Below are 16,533 nucleotides of genomic sequence, written 5' to 3'. Positions count from 1 at the left end.
TCAGGAAAATGCAGTATTAAATCTAAACAATCCAAACCTCATAATTTATAAAAGAAGTGAATTAAGGAATGTTTATACCCACTATGTACAGATTATTTGAGATCATGAGTGCTGGAAAAGGTAGGGGGCGACTGGGTGCATTTAAGAATGACTGTTCAGGGCTGAGAGACCGGCCCTGGGAGTGGGAGGCGGGACAGCGGGTGGTGGAGACGGCCGTGGGGCCGTGGGAGTTGGATGGACTGCGCTGTGGAAATTATAGGTTTATGCTCATGGAACCCCACAGCTGTGTCACGAATCTCAGCAAGGGCTTGTGGCCCGTCCGACGGCACTGTTTGTCAGCTGGTCATGGACACGTGCAGACCCCGGAAAGATAGCACGCACCTTTTCTTTTTTTTTTTGCCCCCACTTTTCCTTTGGAGTCGCCTTATCGTTCATTTGGAGTTAGCCCTGGAGGGGCGTCTGGGCCCATTCCTCTGTCTCTTCTACTCCTCTCGGCGTGTTTGTGTTTTCTTGGATCCTTGCTCACCCTCCGTCCCAGTGATTTGCTGTAGTTCCTGGTGGTCATCCTGGAAATCCACGGGGAAGGCCCAGGTGTTTCAAGGTCTAAGAGTGGAGCACCTGCGAGACAGACCAACCTTTTTCTTGCTTGTTTTTGTATGTATAACGTTTACACCTTGCTGTGCAAACAAGGTCTTCATCTCTATCTGCTTGCCCAAGACTGTCCCACCACTGGAGGTGAGGTGGACGAGCTCTGGGTAAGGGGGAAGCAAAGTTGGTGTAGCCAACTGGACACACAGAGGGCACCGGGTCCAGTTCCTGAGCCTGGGGCCTCCTCTCCTCCAGACGTGATGGCCTGCTCTTCCTTGATTCCTTGTTAGGGCTCCTGAGTCAACAGACAGTTGAGGTCTCAAAGCGGGATGGCGTTAATCGTTGCCATTTATCCTCCATTACAGGCAAGAAAATGAAACATGGTGGAAACATGAGCGGGGATAGAGGGCAGGGCTGGAGAGAACGACTTGGCACGTGTGTGAGATTATGTAAGTCCCCCCCACCCTTGCCGCTAGGCAGACACCCACAGGTCCTTCAGCTGCTCCTCACGCTTTTGCCACCTTGGTCTTCTCCTTTGGACAGACTCTGGAGGTTGCCCAGGGCCATGCTGCACGTGTATCCAGAGCTGAACCCATCCAGTTCCCTGAGGCAGGCCGACTGGCACTGAGTCGAGTGGGGCCCTCTGTCACCCCCCTTCTCAAATCGTCTAGGGGCCACCTACAGTAGAATCACTTGGGGTGGCTTTTAAATAAAGAGTCCTGAGCCTCAATGTCTGGGGTCAGGACCCAGGAGTCTGCCTTTTTACCAGACTCCCCAGGGAGGGCCTGCACGCACTGAAGATGCGGGACCTCGGGTCCAGACCACCCTCCTGGCAGTACGGCTGGAGCTCACAGGCTTGCTGGACACACCCGCCCTGGTGAGGTTGTTCTGCTGTCAGTCACCCACCGTCCAGGGGGCCTTCTCTGCGGGTGCCAGGCCTTCCCGTCTTATGTTCTGCTTCTTCCTCGTCTTATCCTACCTCGGTCATACCGAGGTTTTGGAGAACTGGAACGCAGCCCATCTCTGCTGCAATGTTGGGAATCTTGTAGGGGTCCCAGAACATTAACTGTACACCTGGTTATCCAGACACTGCTGATGGCGCAGTAAGTGTGAGGTGGACGTGGGGGCGGGGAAGGAACTGGACAAGGACGCCCTGTAGTGAGGGTAGCGGGAGGGGCGGTAGCTTTTGCGCTGTTAGTAAACTGGGTCATGAGAATGGTGTTAGAAATTACTTTGGAAATTAGGTGGGCTGGCTTCTTTTTTCCTCTTCAGCTGCTTGCGGTTCTGCCTGACACAATCGAATTATATCTAGGACATCTTGCAGAAGATGAACAACAGGACAGGTGGCATGGAGGGGGGCAACCTGGGATTTACAGTTTTCTTTTCTCATGAAAACTGCTCATCAATGATAATTTTTGGTTTTTTCGTTTAAAACTAACAAATTTACGGTGTTTTTCACTTATCCTAGGAGATCTTTGTTTTCAAAGGGAGCTAAAGTTATTGGAGGGGGACAACATGCAGCCACTGATAACTGATGGTGTTTTTAGGACTTTGTAGTGATTTGAAAAAAAGAAATCAGTATATCTCTCCGTTGCTCTACCCATCTTTCAGTCATCTCTCTATAGCTCCTTTGTCCAGGACGTTCATTCATTTAAGGAGATACCTTTGATATCATTTCTGACATAAAATTAAAAGCTAGGGCATAGTTATTCTGAAGCAGCTTGCAGGTTGGGTACAAAATGTAATGGGCAACAGCTCTCCTTCTGGCAAAGTGAGATATTGCAGCCCAGGCCTGCCTGACATTCTAACCAGCAGGCTAAAGGTGCAAAGAAGACCCATATTCCTGATGGTTTAGAATAAGTCCCATGGGGAAGAAACTCCTCTCCTTTGGGAGAAGAGCCAGGATGGAAGTGGGGAAGCACGTGACAGGCCCGGGGGAGATCCTGGGGTTAAGAAGGAGCCTCCAAGTTCTCCAGGCCTGCAGGGCCACCGCTTTGCGTCCTGGGGCAGGTTGTCAATGTCACCCCTCCTCTCTGGATGCCTTTATCTCTGCTCATCCATTTGCTCATTCCTTCCTACAACAAGCAGTTGCTCAACTTCTACAGGGCATGAAGCGGTTTGCTAAGAGCTGGGTGCATAGCGATGAGCAGGAAAGACAAGGTCCTTCCTTCATGGTGCCTCATAGGCTGGTTGGGGCCTGGGGAGAGACAGCAAAAAATGACTAAATACTTAAAAATTAACGTGTCAGGTGGTAATACATGCTCTGGAGAAAAGAAATCTGATAATTGAATAGCCAGGACTGGTTGTGTGTTGGGGGGCTGGGGGGCTGGGGAGAGTAGCTCCTTGTTTGGTCGGGGAAGCTCTCAGGGGGTGACATTTGAACCAGCACCAGAAGAGCTAGAAGGACCTAGGCATGCGATGATTCTGGGGGAGAGCGTTCTGACAGAGGGAACAGCTGGTGCAAAGCCCTGAGGTGTAATAAATGTCTTTGACATGTTTGTAGGATGGAAAGACTGCCAGTCTGTTAGCAGGTTTTTCTTTCCATTGTAAAAATATGCCTTCACATTCATAGTGCACATCAATGAGAAAACAAATTTTTTTCCCCAGGAAATCATTTCCCCTCCAACTGTTGTTGAAATTGATTACTCAGATTACACAAACGAGGAATGTGCTTGTGGGAGCTGACCGGCCTGTGGTGGGGTCCACTCGGTAACCCCCCTGACACCCCACGCCGGCCGAGGGCTGCAGAGCCAGGCAGCTCCGATTATTGCCGTATCGTATCTTGGGCTGTTGATTACAGAGTGTATTCTTTTATCAAATCTAGGTATTCTTGCATGGGAAAGGCATTCTAGCTATAGTGGAAGGAAGGGGGTGATAGTGTCAACTCTCCTTTATTGAGCTCCTCCTACATTCCTCACCAAAGCCTGTGAGACCACCGCCATGATTCTCTCCCATTTTGTAGACAAGGTAGTTTCGGTATTTTGACCAGGGTTGCCAGGTGATGAAGTGGTGGAGTTCGCATCTGAACCCAGAACTGCCTGCTCCAGCCCCGACTGGACTGCCCAGCACAGGTGTGATTCCACCCAAAACTGGTGCCCACAGAGCAGGGTGATAGCCCTGTGGGCGGCGACTTTAACAACCCCCTGGAGGACGTTGCCGTCGGCACTTTCCTGCCGAGTCCAGATGTTGGCACGCAGCCCTCCTGCCGAGTGCCCCGGCAGCCCCTCGGGAGAAGCGGATGCCTATTTGCTGTTCCTGCGGTGCGTGGACCCCGGCGATTTGAACAGGCTTCCCAGAGCGCTGCGCTGGCACTCTGTCCTTCAACAGCTCCTCCAGGGACATCCGAGCACGGGGAGGTGCTGTGGCCGCCCCGTGGCCCTGTGCCTGCCGCTGGAGGAGCTGCTGCTCTTCAGGCAGACCTTGGCGTTTCCTGGAAGCCTGGTGTCTCCCTTTGTGCAGGGCCAGCCCCACTGCCTCCCTCCTTGGCTCCAAGAGCTCAGTGTGTCCTGATTCCCAGTGGGCACACCAAGTGCTACGTGAGTTTTCTCTACCACGTTCAGCTGCGGCTTGGCATGGCTTATGTCCCCAGTGGCTGTGCAGCGGAGCAGTGGTCTGGCTCTTTAGGCCTGTCTGTGCCAACGAGATCAGGGCCTAGACCTCTGCCCCTGCCGGGCACCAGGCTCTGCCGTTCTGGGGGCTCTGGCCTCCCGTGTAGGAAGTGTTGAGAAGGTGCTGTGCGTGGTGGTTGTGAGGCAAGCTTCACCTCTCCGCCCATCCCCAGACTGTCCTTTGCAAGAGAGATGAGTCTTTCCAGTCTCTTATTTTACACGGCACTCTCTGAACTACATGCTTTATTTCGAACAACAGAGTACAGCTTGAGACCACCTTAGCCTGAAGCAGCCTCAGTCATTATTTTTTTTTTTCTTTTTTTTTTGCGGTACGCGGACCTCTCACTGTTGTGGCCTCTCCCGTTGCGGAGCACAGGCTCCGGACGCGCAGGCTCAGCGGCCATGGCTCACGGACCCAGCCGCTCCGCGGCATGTGGGATCTTGCCAGACCGGGGCACGAACCCATGTCCCCTGCATCGGCAGGCGGACTCTGCACCACTGCGCTACCGGGGAAGCCCCTCAGTCATTATTGAATGGGGGCGCTTCTAGGATGTACTTGACAGCATTCATTAAAGGTAAAATGAGGCAAAGCAACTTCACACAGATTTAGCCACTGCTTCTGGGATTTTGATCTCATAATTATAAATGTGGAATATTGATATGAGCAAGTCTTTTAAAGAGCTCACAAAAACATTTATAGGGGGCTGGATCCAAAACAACTTGAATGGATGCCGAGGATGACGTGTGCTGAAGAACTGCTCTGAATGACTCAGCTTGACTCTGGGATTGACGAAGGCATTCATGTTGAGGAGGCACGTGAAGCGTTTGAAAAAAATCAGTGTGTAAGCAGGGTGGGGGGTGGAAATAATAACGGATAGGATTTTTAATTTAAAATATGTATAAATTTATTAATAAAAGTTACAAGTAATGATTTGGCTTTTAAATCTACATCCCTAAAAAAATATGCTTGGTGTAAACCGTTGTCTTGGTTCTTCTCTTTGGTCAGTTGCCTTCAATATGGGCGTCACCTTGTGGTCCTGGGTTTCTAGGTTATGTGGTACTTCTTCCTGCAGCCTCTGAAGTGAGGGATTTGAAAAGGAGGAGGAGCAGAGGGAGGGGTGCCATGTTCTCTCCCCCCTCCCTCTTTTTTTCCTCTCTTTCCATCACTCTTGCTTCGCTTCCGCCTGCCAGACACCAGCCCCTGGCTGGGCTGGGGGCTTCAGAGAGTGCCAGACTCCATCCCTGCCCTTAGGAGACCACAGTTTGCAAACCTGTTTTAGACACTGGCAGGCCTGGGTGTTTTGATTCACACTTGCAGTGTCTGTGGTTTGCTTCTTGCTGCAGAAAGTATATTCCATGGAACATATTAATTTATCTTTAAGTAGATCTATTTTCTGAAATATTCATTGGAGCGGGCTCTGCTGTACAGTGTTTGGAGCAACATACCTAGTACAGTTTGTCCTCATAAATCTATTAATGCTGATGGGATGTAATTGTCTCCTGTGAAGCTCTGGGGTGAGATGGGGGCCCAGGTAGGGGAGGAAGCTGGCCGCTTCTCTCTCCCTCGTAACTTAGCTGTGGCAGGCCCTGCTCAGTGTGTGTGTGGGTGTGTGTATGTGTGCGCGCGCATGTGCGTGCATGTGTGTGTGTGTGTTTGTACATATCCATATGTACATATCTTCCTTTTTAATGAATACAGAGGCTTCCATTTCTGAAGGCCCTCTTGTCAGCTTCCAGCTTCTTGTCAAATTCCAGCTTCTAGCAGTGGTTGGAGGTGTAATGGGGCTCAGAGGGAAAAACTGGCTCATGAGTAAAGACTGATCTGTGAACTGAGGGAATTCAGGGGACCGAGAAGGGGGTGAGGGTGGGCACAGGATGCTAACACTTAGGAATAAGTGCAGCGTGGAAACCCCTGGGCTAGGTTTTTAAAAAAATTTTTTTTTTATGGTTATCTCTATTTATTTATCTATCTATCTATCTATCTATTTATTTTTGCGGTACGCAGGCCTCTAACTATTGTGGCCTCTCCCGTTGCGGAGCACAGGCTCCAGACGCGCAGGCTCGGTGGCCATGGCTCCCAGGCCCAGCCGCTCCGCGGCATGTGGGATCCTCCCGGACCGGGGCACAAACCCATGTTCCCTGCATCGGCAGGCAGACTCTCAACCACTGCGCCACCAGGGAAGCCCCTATTTTTTTTTTTTTAACATCTTTATTGGAGTATAATTTTTCTACACTGGTGTGTTAGTTTCTGCTTTATAACAAAGTGAATCAACTATACATATACATATACCCTCATATCCCCTCCCTCTTGTGTCTCCCTCCCACCCTCCCTATCCCACCCCTCTAGGTGGTCACAGAGCATGGAGCTGATTTCCCTGTGCTATGCGGCTGCTTCCCACTAGCTATCTGTTTTACATTTGGTAGTGTATATGTCCATGCCACTCTCTCACTTTGTCCCAGCTTACCCTTCCCCCTCCCCATGTCCTCAAGTCCATTCTCTACGTCCGTGTCTTTATTCCTGTCCTGCCCCTAGGTTCTTCAGAAACTTTTTTTTTTAAATTAGATTCCGTATATATGTGTTAGCATATGGTATTTCTTTTTCTCTTTCTGACTTACTTCACTCTGTATGACAAACTCTAGGTCCATCCACCTCACTACAAATAACTCAAATCCGTTTCCTTTTATGGCTGAGTAATATTCCACTGTATATATGTGCCACATCTTCTTTATCCATTCATCTTTCAATGGACACTTTTAGGTTGCTTCCATGTCCTGGCTATTGTAAATAGAGCTGCAGTGAACATTTTGGTACATGACTCTTTCTGAATTATGGTCTTCTCAGGGTATATGCCCAGTAGTGGCATTGCTGGGTTGTATGGTGGTTCTATTTTTAGTTTTTTAAGGAACCTCCATACTGTTCTCCATAGTGGCTGTATCAATTTACATTCCCACCAACAGTGCAAGAGGGTTCCCTTTTCTCCACACCCTCTCCAGCATTTATTGTTTGTAGAGTTTTTGATGATGGCCATTCTGACTGGTGTGAGGTGATACCTCACTGTAGTTTTGATTTGCATTTCTCTAATGATTAGTGATGTTGAGCATCCTTTCATGTGTTTGTTGGCAGTCTGTATATCTTCTTTGGAGAAATGTCTAGGTCTTCTGCCCATTTTTGGATTGGGTTGTTTGTTTTTTTGATATTGAGCTGCATGAGCTGCTTGTAAATTTTGGAGATTAATCCTCTGTCATTTGCTTCATTTGCAGATATTTTCTCCCATTCTGAGGGTTGTCTTTTCGTCTTGTTTATGGTTTCCTTTGCTGTGCAAAAACTTTTTAAGTTTCATTAGGTCCCATTTTTTAATTTTTGTTTTTATTTCCATTTCTCTAGGAGGTGGGTCAAAAAGGATCTTGCTATGGTTTATGTCATAGAGTGTTCTGCCTATGTTTTCCTCTAAGAGTTTTATAGTTTTATAGTGTCTGGCCTTACATTTAGGTCTTTAATCCATTTTGAGTTTATTTTTGTGTATGGTGTTAGGGAGTGTTCATTCTTCCTTTTACATGTAGCTGTCCAGTTTTCCCAGCACCACTTATTGAAGAGGCTGTGGGCTAGGTGTTTTATCTGCTTGTCCCAAGTGGTCCTAACAGCCACCTGGGATGGAGGTGTCATCATTACTGTGTTATCCATGAAGAGATTGAGTCTCCGAGAGGTCTAGTAACTTGTGCAAAATGCAGCTCATTTAATTCAGCGAGCCTGTCCTGATGGCTTGGGGTTGGGCCCAGGGCAAAGAGCAGTCATAGCCCCTGGCCTCCAGGAGTGCCCCATCCTACCGATGCAGAAACAGGACCTGCAGAGGAGACGGACAAGGAAATGGCGCCTTCCTCCCTATGACACAGGGCGTGCAGGGCAACGTGATGAATTGTGGGAGGCCATGGGGAGGCCGGAGTGGGTGCTTACCAAGGCTGGAAGACTGGATGGGAGTTCACCCGGCAGCTGGTGGCTGGGAGAATGAGTTCCAGACAATGCAAAGGGCAGGTGCAACACGTAAGGACAAAGGACACCAAGGTGTGGTGGGCAGGGTAAGGACTGCCTGGTTCAGTTCTGCTCAGTCCCCAGGGGAGGGAGAGTTGAGGGATAGCCAGAGCCACTAGTGCAGGGCCTTGCTGGGGCATTTGGACTGTAACCCAGGGCACTGAGGAGCCATATGAAGTTTTGAAGCCAAGGAGAGAGAGAAATGAATTTGTACGTTTGGAAAATTACTCAAGGGGCACAACAGAGTCTGGCTTGGAGGGGGGCAAGGCAGGAGGTGGGAAAGCTTGTGGGGTTTGTGATTCCCGTGCAGCCAGGATGTCAGGTGTGTGAGGTGTGTGGGGTGTACGAGGCCAAAGCCATAGTTTGGTACCTGTGTTGAGAAACAGCAGAACAGGTCTGGAGTCCCCATCCCAGGCTGAGAGATTACAAAAAAGGAAAAAGTCAAATAGAAGAAAAAAAGCAGTCAGTAAAAGGATAAAGGAAAATAGTGCATTAGAAGGGAAATGTCAAGAAGTTGTAAAAAGACTTTTATGAAGAGATAAAAAATTTAAAGAGTTCCAGCTAGGGAATGATAAGGACTAACAGAATATGAAAGATTTCTTTCTTTTTTTTTTTTTTTGCTGTACGCGGGCTTCTCACTGTTGTGGCCTCTCCCGTTGCGGAGCACAGGCTCCGGACGCGCAGGCTCAGTGGCCATGGCTCACGGGCCCAGCCGCTCCGCGGCATGTGGGATCTTCCCGGACCGGGGCACGAACCCGTGTCCCCTGCATCGGTAGGCAGACTCTCAACCACTGTGCCACCAGGGAAGCCCTAAAATACTTCTTTTTTAAGTTTTTAAAACACTTTTCTAAAACACTTTTCTAAGTGTTTTAGAAATTTAAGTGGATCTGAGGATAAAAAGCCAACACTTAAGTGAGTTAAGACAAAAACAGATTTCTGGCCAAAAGCAGAACCTAAACTAGGAAGAAGCAGACGGGGCAGCTGGCCACTGCAGGGCCTTCAGAGGTGCTTATTCCAACCGTCTGACCACTGACGCCTCTGGGACTGTGGGCTGGGTGGGTGACACCGTGGGCTGGCCCGGGCAGAGTCGAGGGAAAGGGCAGAGGTAAGCGACAAAATGGAGCCTAACTGCTTTGGGGACTTCTCGGGCACCACCCACACCTGTCTTTTCTCCTGCGGGCAGTGCCACTGAGAGTGTAGGCTAGCCAGATGGGGCCTCGCACGGCCCCTCCTTTCACTGTCGGCGCCCTGTTCAGGCAGGTTCTTGGCCCTGGAGTCTGGGTGGTGGCGGCCGAGCAGCTCATGGCCGTTTCGCAGGCTCCTCCTGTCCTGTTAGCCACCAGGGAAGAGGGAGGTGGAAGGTCATCAGCAGATGTCTGTGAGCGTTGAAGACTGGGTGCGTTTATTGAGCGCCTCTCGCGTGCAGTGGAGCGTGCTTTAACCTGGTTTCCAGTCTGGGCACAGAGCTTCCTCCAGGGTGGCCCACTTTGAAGTTCAGAAGCTGCTCCCATTCCCCATTCAGGCTCGCAGTCCTCTTCCACTACACCCCACGTGCCTGCCTGCACACGCTCACACTCGGCATCCCCGTCCCCATAGCCAGCCTCTGCGGACTCCCCACTGCTCCCTGTTTTGTTAGCTCTTAGGGATTCCAAGTCCTATGCTCGTGGGCCCCCTGCTCGTGGGCCCTGGAGAGGTCTGCCCCCTCCTCAGCCGGCGCGCGTGCCGGGTGCCCGGGTAGGGTACTCACTTCCGCCATTTCCCGTGCCCTTCTGCAGGTTGTCTTCCATGACGTCGGTGTGCTGACGGACAGGCTCTTCCCCGTCGTGGAGGCCATGCAGAAGCACTTCAGTGCCGGCTCCGGGACCTACTACAGCGACTCCATCTTCTTCCTTTCAGTGGCCATGCATCAGATCATGCCCAAAGGTAACCTGAGCTGCGGGGCAGTAGCCCCTGGGGTGTGACTTTGCATCTGTTTTCCTGGCCTCAATACTGCTGGTGTCCCATATCAGAGAGAAGAGCTCCACTCCAACACGAGGGAGAGGGCGAGGGGGCCAGCCAAGCCCTCTATGTGCAGAGTTTCCTGCACAGAGACTCTAGGGCAGGGCCCTGGGCTGCACAGCTCCTGGAGTCCATTCACAAGTTCACGGTGTGAGTTGTGCAGTGTGGAGTCCCTGGATCGGGGCATCTGGGCTCCAGCTCAGATTCTGCTCCTTATACGCAGCCCCCTCTGGGACTCAGTTTGCTTATCTGTAAAATGGCAGGTTGGACTAGATAACCCTCCATCCCAGTCTGTTGATCCTGCTTTTTCTGGTTTGAACCTGTACTTATCTGACTTTAAAATATCAAATCTATAGGTGTTAGAGGTGCAGATTATGACTTAGTAATAAGACTTTTTCTGAAACGCTGATGCATGGTTAAAGTATTTTCTGGGCTTTAGTCCCTCCAGGGCAGAAGAGATGTGATTGTCTGATCTGTGGTAGGTTGGCCTTGTGTGGAAGTGCTGGCAGGTTATCCTAGGATTAGAAGACTTGAAGGGGGTGAGGGTCTTATTCATGGGGTGTTCCAGACTTCTGGGTTCATTTCCTCCGAATTGCCTATGATTGATTCTGGAGCGCTGGGTATTGCCCCCAGCCCCCATTTCTGGCTGCAGTGAACCATGAGCTGAGCATTTTAGGGGTGACGAGGGGAGTTCTGGGGTCTGGGGGTAGCAGCTATCCAAACTGTGACTAGTTGAGTTTTCTGCGGTTCCCAGACCAGGCGGGACCCGACAGCTGAGGGGGCAGCCCGGCCGCTTGGTGGAGGCCCGCTGCTCAAGCCCAGCAGCCCAGGGTGGGAGAGGAGTCAGGAGCACCACCATTTGAATTCCTGGTGAAGCAGGAACCCAGGAGTCAGAGGATGAGGCTGGGCTCCTGTTGGCAGGTTGTCAGAGCACAGGAAGATCTAGCCCACCGTTTTGGCTGGGCCTTTGTCTCCGTAGGGCAAGTTCCTGCACCACAGAGGTCTCTGATTGTTCTCTTAGCTGTAAGGCAAGAGCTCAGGGAGCTTCAGTGAGCTCAGGTCTGAAGGAGATGGGGGACAAACTCACCTAAAGGGCACGGGGAGGAGAGCTGGCATTTGTGATTCTGTGAGGAGACCAGGTGCAGCTCGGTCAGCTCCCCAAGTCTCCCCCCCTCTGCTATAGCCCTGGAGGTTACACATGAGAGCTGACCGAGGAGTTGAGTGATGAGCAGTTATTTCTCTCCCCTCAGGTGGGCAGGTGTGATCTCTCTGGGCAGGCCCTGTGCAGGTGCCGTGGGCCTCTCAGACTGGAGGAAGGTGTGGCTCCTCCTCTCCTGGATTCCAGGGGAGAAGACAGACGTGGGTGCTGGTCCCAGCTCTCCCTCTAACCCCTGTGTGTCTTTGCTGAGGCCTCAGTTTCCCCACCTAGAAATGAGGAGTCTGAACTAGTGAAGAGTCCAGGGTTACGGGAATCTCCTATGGGATTCCGTAGTTCTGGGGAGAGAAGGAAGAGGGGTCTACCCTTTCCCTGCCTCTCTCTCCCATCCCCACCTCACTCCTAGCAGTCCATCTTGATCGCTCTGTAGATCAGGCTTGGGAGCAGGGTTCTATTTGGGCAAAATGTTTCGTGGTTAAACTTGCACTTTGAAATGCCTTGACTAGATGGGCCTTAGGGGCTTCCCAGTCCTGTTGTCTCGCATGCACAATTGGCCTTGAATGAAGCTCTGTGACAGAAGAACTGGCAAAGGACTGGGAGGTCTGGGAGGAGGCGTGCCTGACCTTCCCTTCCCTCTTTCTCCCTCCTTTCCTCATCAGCTGGTAGGTCTCTGCCCATCATGTGCTAAACTCTAGGCCAGGTTTTGCTTTGGGGCACCCAGAGGGAGAGGGTTGTCAGGACAGAGAAGATACTTCTGCCTCACAGCCCTGGCATGGATCAGGCTGTGAACTGTAAGTGCAGATGACAAGAGTTAGGGACCCAGCTCGCTGCCCCTCTGCCTCGCTCACTCTGCCCTGCCCCAGAGCCTGGCCTTGCCCCTGGGGCCATGTCTGCGGAGAAGAGGCTTTGCCTGGAGCTTTGCTGTCCATGCAGTAGATCAGATCATAGGTGGCCCTCCAGGTGATCTGTGGGCTCTGGGGGCCCGATGTCAGGGGGTGGGGAAGGAGCTGTGTGAGATGTGCCGACCCAAACACGGACTCTTTTCTTGGGGTCTTTAGGCAAATGATTCACTGCCAGAGGTTCATTTTTACATCCACTCAAAGTCCACTTCCTAAGAAGCACGTTATTAGGAGTTAACTAAAGTTTAATAATCATAAAATAAAACGCACAGTCCTGGAGTTCCCCTCGGAGTTTGGGTGTTTCCACCGAGCAGTCTGGCTGCTGCACAACACTTGGCAGTGTTGCAGAGCTCCTACCAGGCAGATCTTTTGGAATTCTTGCAATTTTCGGAAGGATGCTTTGTTTTCCAGCACCATTAGTGCCGTCTTGAGTGTGTCATGGCTCTTTATTGCTGCCTTTTTTGTATTCATTGTTTTCAATCATAGAAATTGCTGTTGTTTTGTGCTTTTTTTTCTAAATTAATTTATTTGTTTTTATTTTTGGCTGTGTTGGGTCTTCATTGCTGCGTGCAGGCTTTCTCTAGTTGTGGCGAGCAGGGGCTACTCTTTGTTGCGGTGCGTGGGCTTCTCATTGCAGTGGCTGCTCTTGTTGTAGAGCATGGGCTCCAGGCGCACGGGCTTCAGCAATTGCAGCATGCGGGCTCAGTAGTTGTGGCTCGCGGGCTCTAGAGCACAGGCTCAATAGTTGTGGCTTGTGGGCGCTAGAGTGCAGGCTCAGTAGTTGTGGCACATGGGCTTAATTGCCTCACGGCGTGTGGGATCTTCCCGGATCAGGGCTCAAACCCGTGTCCCCTGAATTGGCAGGCGGATTCTTAACCACTGGGCCACCAGGGGAGCCCCTGTTTTGTGCTTTGTTGATTGTTTTGTTCTTGTGTAATTGCTGCATTCTTGCTATTTTGGTTTATTTTGTTTCTTTTACAGTGTTCTTTTTCCTCTGGGAAAGTGAGAATGGGATGTGGGTGGATCATAAACCCTTGGTCTTGCCCAGGAGAGCTGGGTCAGAAAAGCTTGTGTTCCCCTGAGTCATGTCTCAGGAGGTCCTGTCAGGTGTTTGCCCCCAAACTCCAGGTTGTTTCTTTCTGTGCATTGAAGCCTCTTTTCCCCTCCCCTTTCTGAAGCATAAGTGTTACCCTTCTGTACTCAAACTGCCGTTACAGTACGTTTACTTATTTTTCTATTTTTAAAGTAACAGTCATTCATAAAAAAAAATCTGAAAACTACATTAAAATAGAAAAAAAGTTATCCCTTTATTACTACATAAATATCATTACTGTTAATTCTCTGATTATCTTCTAATATCTTCCCAGCACGTAGCTTTTTGAAAATTTAAGCAAAGTAGGAGTTATACTACATATTTAAAGCATTTTGAGTGAGTCTTTTTTATATATCAGCCTATGAAATCGAACCTTCATTTCAGCTTAAGCTCAAAAATGAAAGAAGTAGTACAAGTAGATCTGTATTATGACTTTTTCAGTTGATGTCACTCATCACCGTTTTCTGTGTAATCACACTGTTTGAAAATTTTTGGACCGATTCCATTGAGTAGATGAACCTTAGTTCATCTTATCATTTCTGTGTTCTCAGCTACCTAGATGCTTTCTGGTTTTTCCTACAATCATCAATTACACTGTGATGAATTCCCTCATGCATAAAGATTCTTTTCTTTACTTAGGGTTATTTCCTTAGGCTAGCTCCCCTCAGGTGGAATTCGTGGGCCAAAGGTGAGCCTTACAGAGCCAGCCTGTGTCAACTGCCCCAGCCCCACTGTCTCAGCCTGCATGTGCCAGGTTCTGTACAGTTTGCTAAGCCCGTTGATGTCTGGCCTCTCAGGGGGACCTGAGGCAGCTGTATTCGAGCTTCAGTTGCTGTCCCCACATGACAGGAGAGGAAGCTAGGAGCTGAGGGCAGTCCACTTCTCCGAGTTCTAGGGTGAGCTGGGCCTCCCCGCAGGTTCCTGAGGCCTTGGCCAACCGCGCTCGTTCTGACGGCAAGACCTGCGTGCCAGCCTCTCATACCCGCGCAGCCCCTTGAGGCTTCCAAAGCGTGGCCTCCTCTCCTCTTCTGGGCCCCTTGCTGCAGCCCTGCGGAGGGGGCCTGGCTGGGCTGGGTGGGCGATGGTTAACCCCTTGTGTTTTGCCCCGACTGTCCCCTTTTGCTCAGACCACATCCTCAGAGACAAATGAAGGGGCCTTGCTGGTGGAACGCACTGGCTCTGATTTTAGTCAGACCTTGGTTTTCCTTCCATTGCTTGTCGGAGGAGCCACGTGTGGCTGGCTGGCCCTGCCGCTCGCAGTTGCCTGCCCACGTACCCTACACAGACACGCAGCCTCTCTCTCTCCTCACTCACACCCATAGGGCTTTTATCTCCTGTCAGTGGTGTTGGGTTTGTCACCACTGGAAGCATTACGCAATGGAAAAGAAAATATTTTTTTCCCAACTGGAGCTGGAGGGTGCAAAGAGCAGCTTCCCTCTCCTTGTCACACGGCTCCGAGGAGCTATTGGCCCCGGCTTAGAGACACGGACCGTAAAAACAGCCCTTACCCAGATTGAGACATGATGCCTGGTCCATGGTTGAGGTGGGGATCCCCTGGGCAGGGAAGGCAGGTGCCCAGACAGTCAGCAGTGGGTAGGTTGGCCACAGGCCCCGGGAGACTTTCTTGGAAGGCTCTCCTGTCCTGTGGTCAACCCTTTGCCAATAGACATCCTTTGCCAAGGGTCTGATGTTTGCACGACATGGCGCTAGGCACTCCGGGTGTCCCAGAGATGTTTGCTGGGTTGCCGCTTGGTGGGCTCCTGGTGGTGGGATGGGTGGCATGGTCCAACAACTAGGCAGGACGTCATGAAGACCACCAGGGAGATCCACACCGTGCTGAGCATTCAGGAGAGGATGAGTCCCAGGCATTTGGCAGGAAGTAAGAGGACTTCATAGGGGAGGTGGTACTTGAGGTAGTCTTTGAAGGGTGGGTAAGATGTCATTGTGGAAACAGGTAGTGAGCAGTGCAGGCAGGTGGGAAGCGTGTGGTGAGTGTTTGGGAGACAGCACACCACCTCTTTTGACAAACACATTAGGGCACGTGCTGGGAAGCAGTGATGGAAGAGATGGGCGAAGGGGGTTTGCATGTGTATGGGGGCTTGGATGCCAGACGGGGGGCTTGCTCTGAACACAGGGGACAGAGCCTTTGTGAACATTCCGGCAGGGAGGAACTTGACCAGATCCATGCGTTACGATGGGTCTGAGGCTGGGAGTGGATTACCGGGGGAGCTGTTGGTGTCCAGCTGCATATCTTTTCTGGGTGTCCATTGGCTGGACAGGCTGTGAGAGACCCACAGGTGGACTCCCTGGCCTCAAGCAGCAGCTAATCTGGAGTGTGTGTGTATGTGCATGTGCACGTGTGTACCAAGCATGTCACATCCAGCAGGTGACCTGCAGTGCCGGGTGAGACCTGACAGGCATCCCAGCTTTTGCACTGCCTCCCTCTTTCCATGAGAGGGGCTGCAGATGGTGTTACACTGGCTGCTGTGGGAACAGTTACGAACTAACTTCAGCTTTTAGCAGCTCTGTGGGTCAGGAACAAAAGGAAGTGCAGAGTTTATGAGAGTAGGCAGAGCAGACAGTCTTCCACTCTGAGCTCATAAACCCCCGTAAAACCAAGGCAGATATTTCTGCCGTGGAACCTCTTGCGCAGTCAGTCCTTTGCAAGTGCTAACTAAACTTGGTGTGAATTAACCTCCAGTCTGATTGCTTTCCTCTGACACTGAATGGAGATAGATGACCCAAGGGAATGGGATGAATATGACAAATGAGGTTGAGGGAAAGGTGGAAGGAAGGAGGAAAAAAGGATTTTGGAGCCTGGTGCTCTCCTGGGGTCTTTTGGAGATAGGCTCAGGCATGTCTTGAGAAACCCCTGAGTCTAGGCAGAAGGAGGTTGAGAGGAAGGAGGCCAACTGCCTGATTAGACCTTGATGAGGTCTCAGTCCTGGAAAGGTCGAGGAGACCCTCCTCTCCTCTTCTAGTACTTTCCTTCCTAGACCCCATGAGTCTGGCTCCTGGGCCCTGGAACCCAGGCCTGGGCCATAGAGCTCGGCTTTAGCTGTGTATCTGCTTGGCTTCTGTAGGCTAGCCTGGGCACCTGACAGTTTTTACCCTGGTGTCTGTTGAGCTAGGGGTATAGAAGCTTCCAAGCGAAAACTTCCGGC

General features: G+C 50.9%; 1 protein-coding gene across 2 annotated transcripts in view; it reads left to right on the top strand.

The window, feature by feature from the left end:
- XXYLT1 (xyloside xylosyltransferase 1) overlaps positions 1 to 16,533 on the top strand; it is a 189,160-nt gene that overhangs the window by 21,206 nt on the left and 151,421 nt on the right. For both annotated transcript variants that reach the window (XM_067738476.1, XM_067738477.1), the window contains exon 2: positions 9,999 to 10,146. In XM_067738476.1, coding sequence (XP_067594577.1) covers positions 9,999 to 10,146 — 148 coding nt within the window. The remainder of the gene's footprint in view (positions 1 to 9,998; positions 10,147 to 16,533) is intronic.

The sequence above is a fragment of the Pseudorca crassidens genome, chromosome 5 (assembly GCF_039906515.1).
Source record: "Pseudorca crassidens isolate mPseCra1 chromosome 5, mPseCra1.hap1, whole genome shotgun sequence".
Lineage (NCBI taxonomy): Eukaryota > Metazoa > Chordata > Mammalia > Artiodactyla > Delphinidae > Pseudorca > Pseudorca crassidens.
This window is presented reverse-complemented; position numbering and strand designations above follow the sequence as displayed.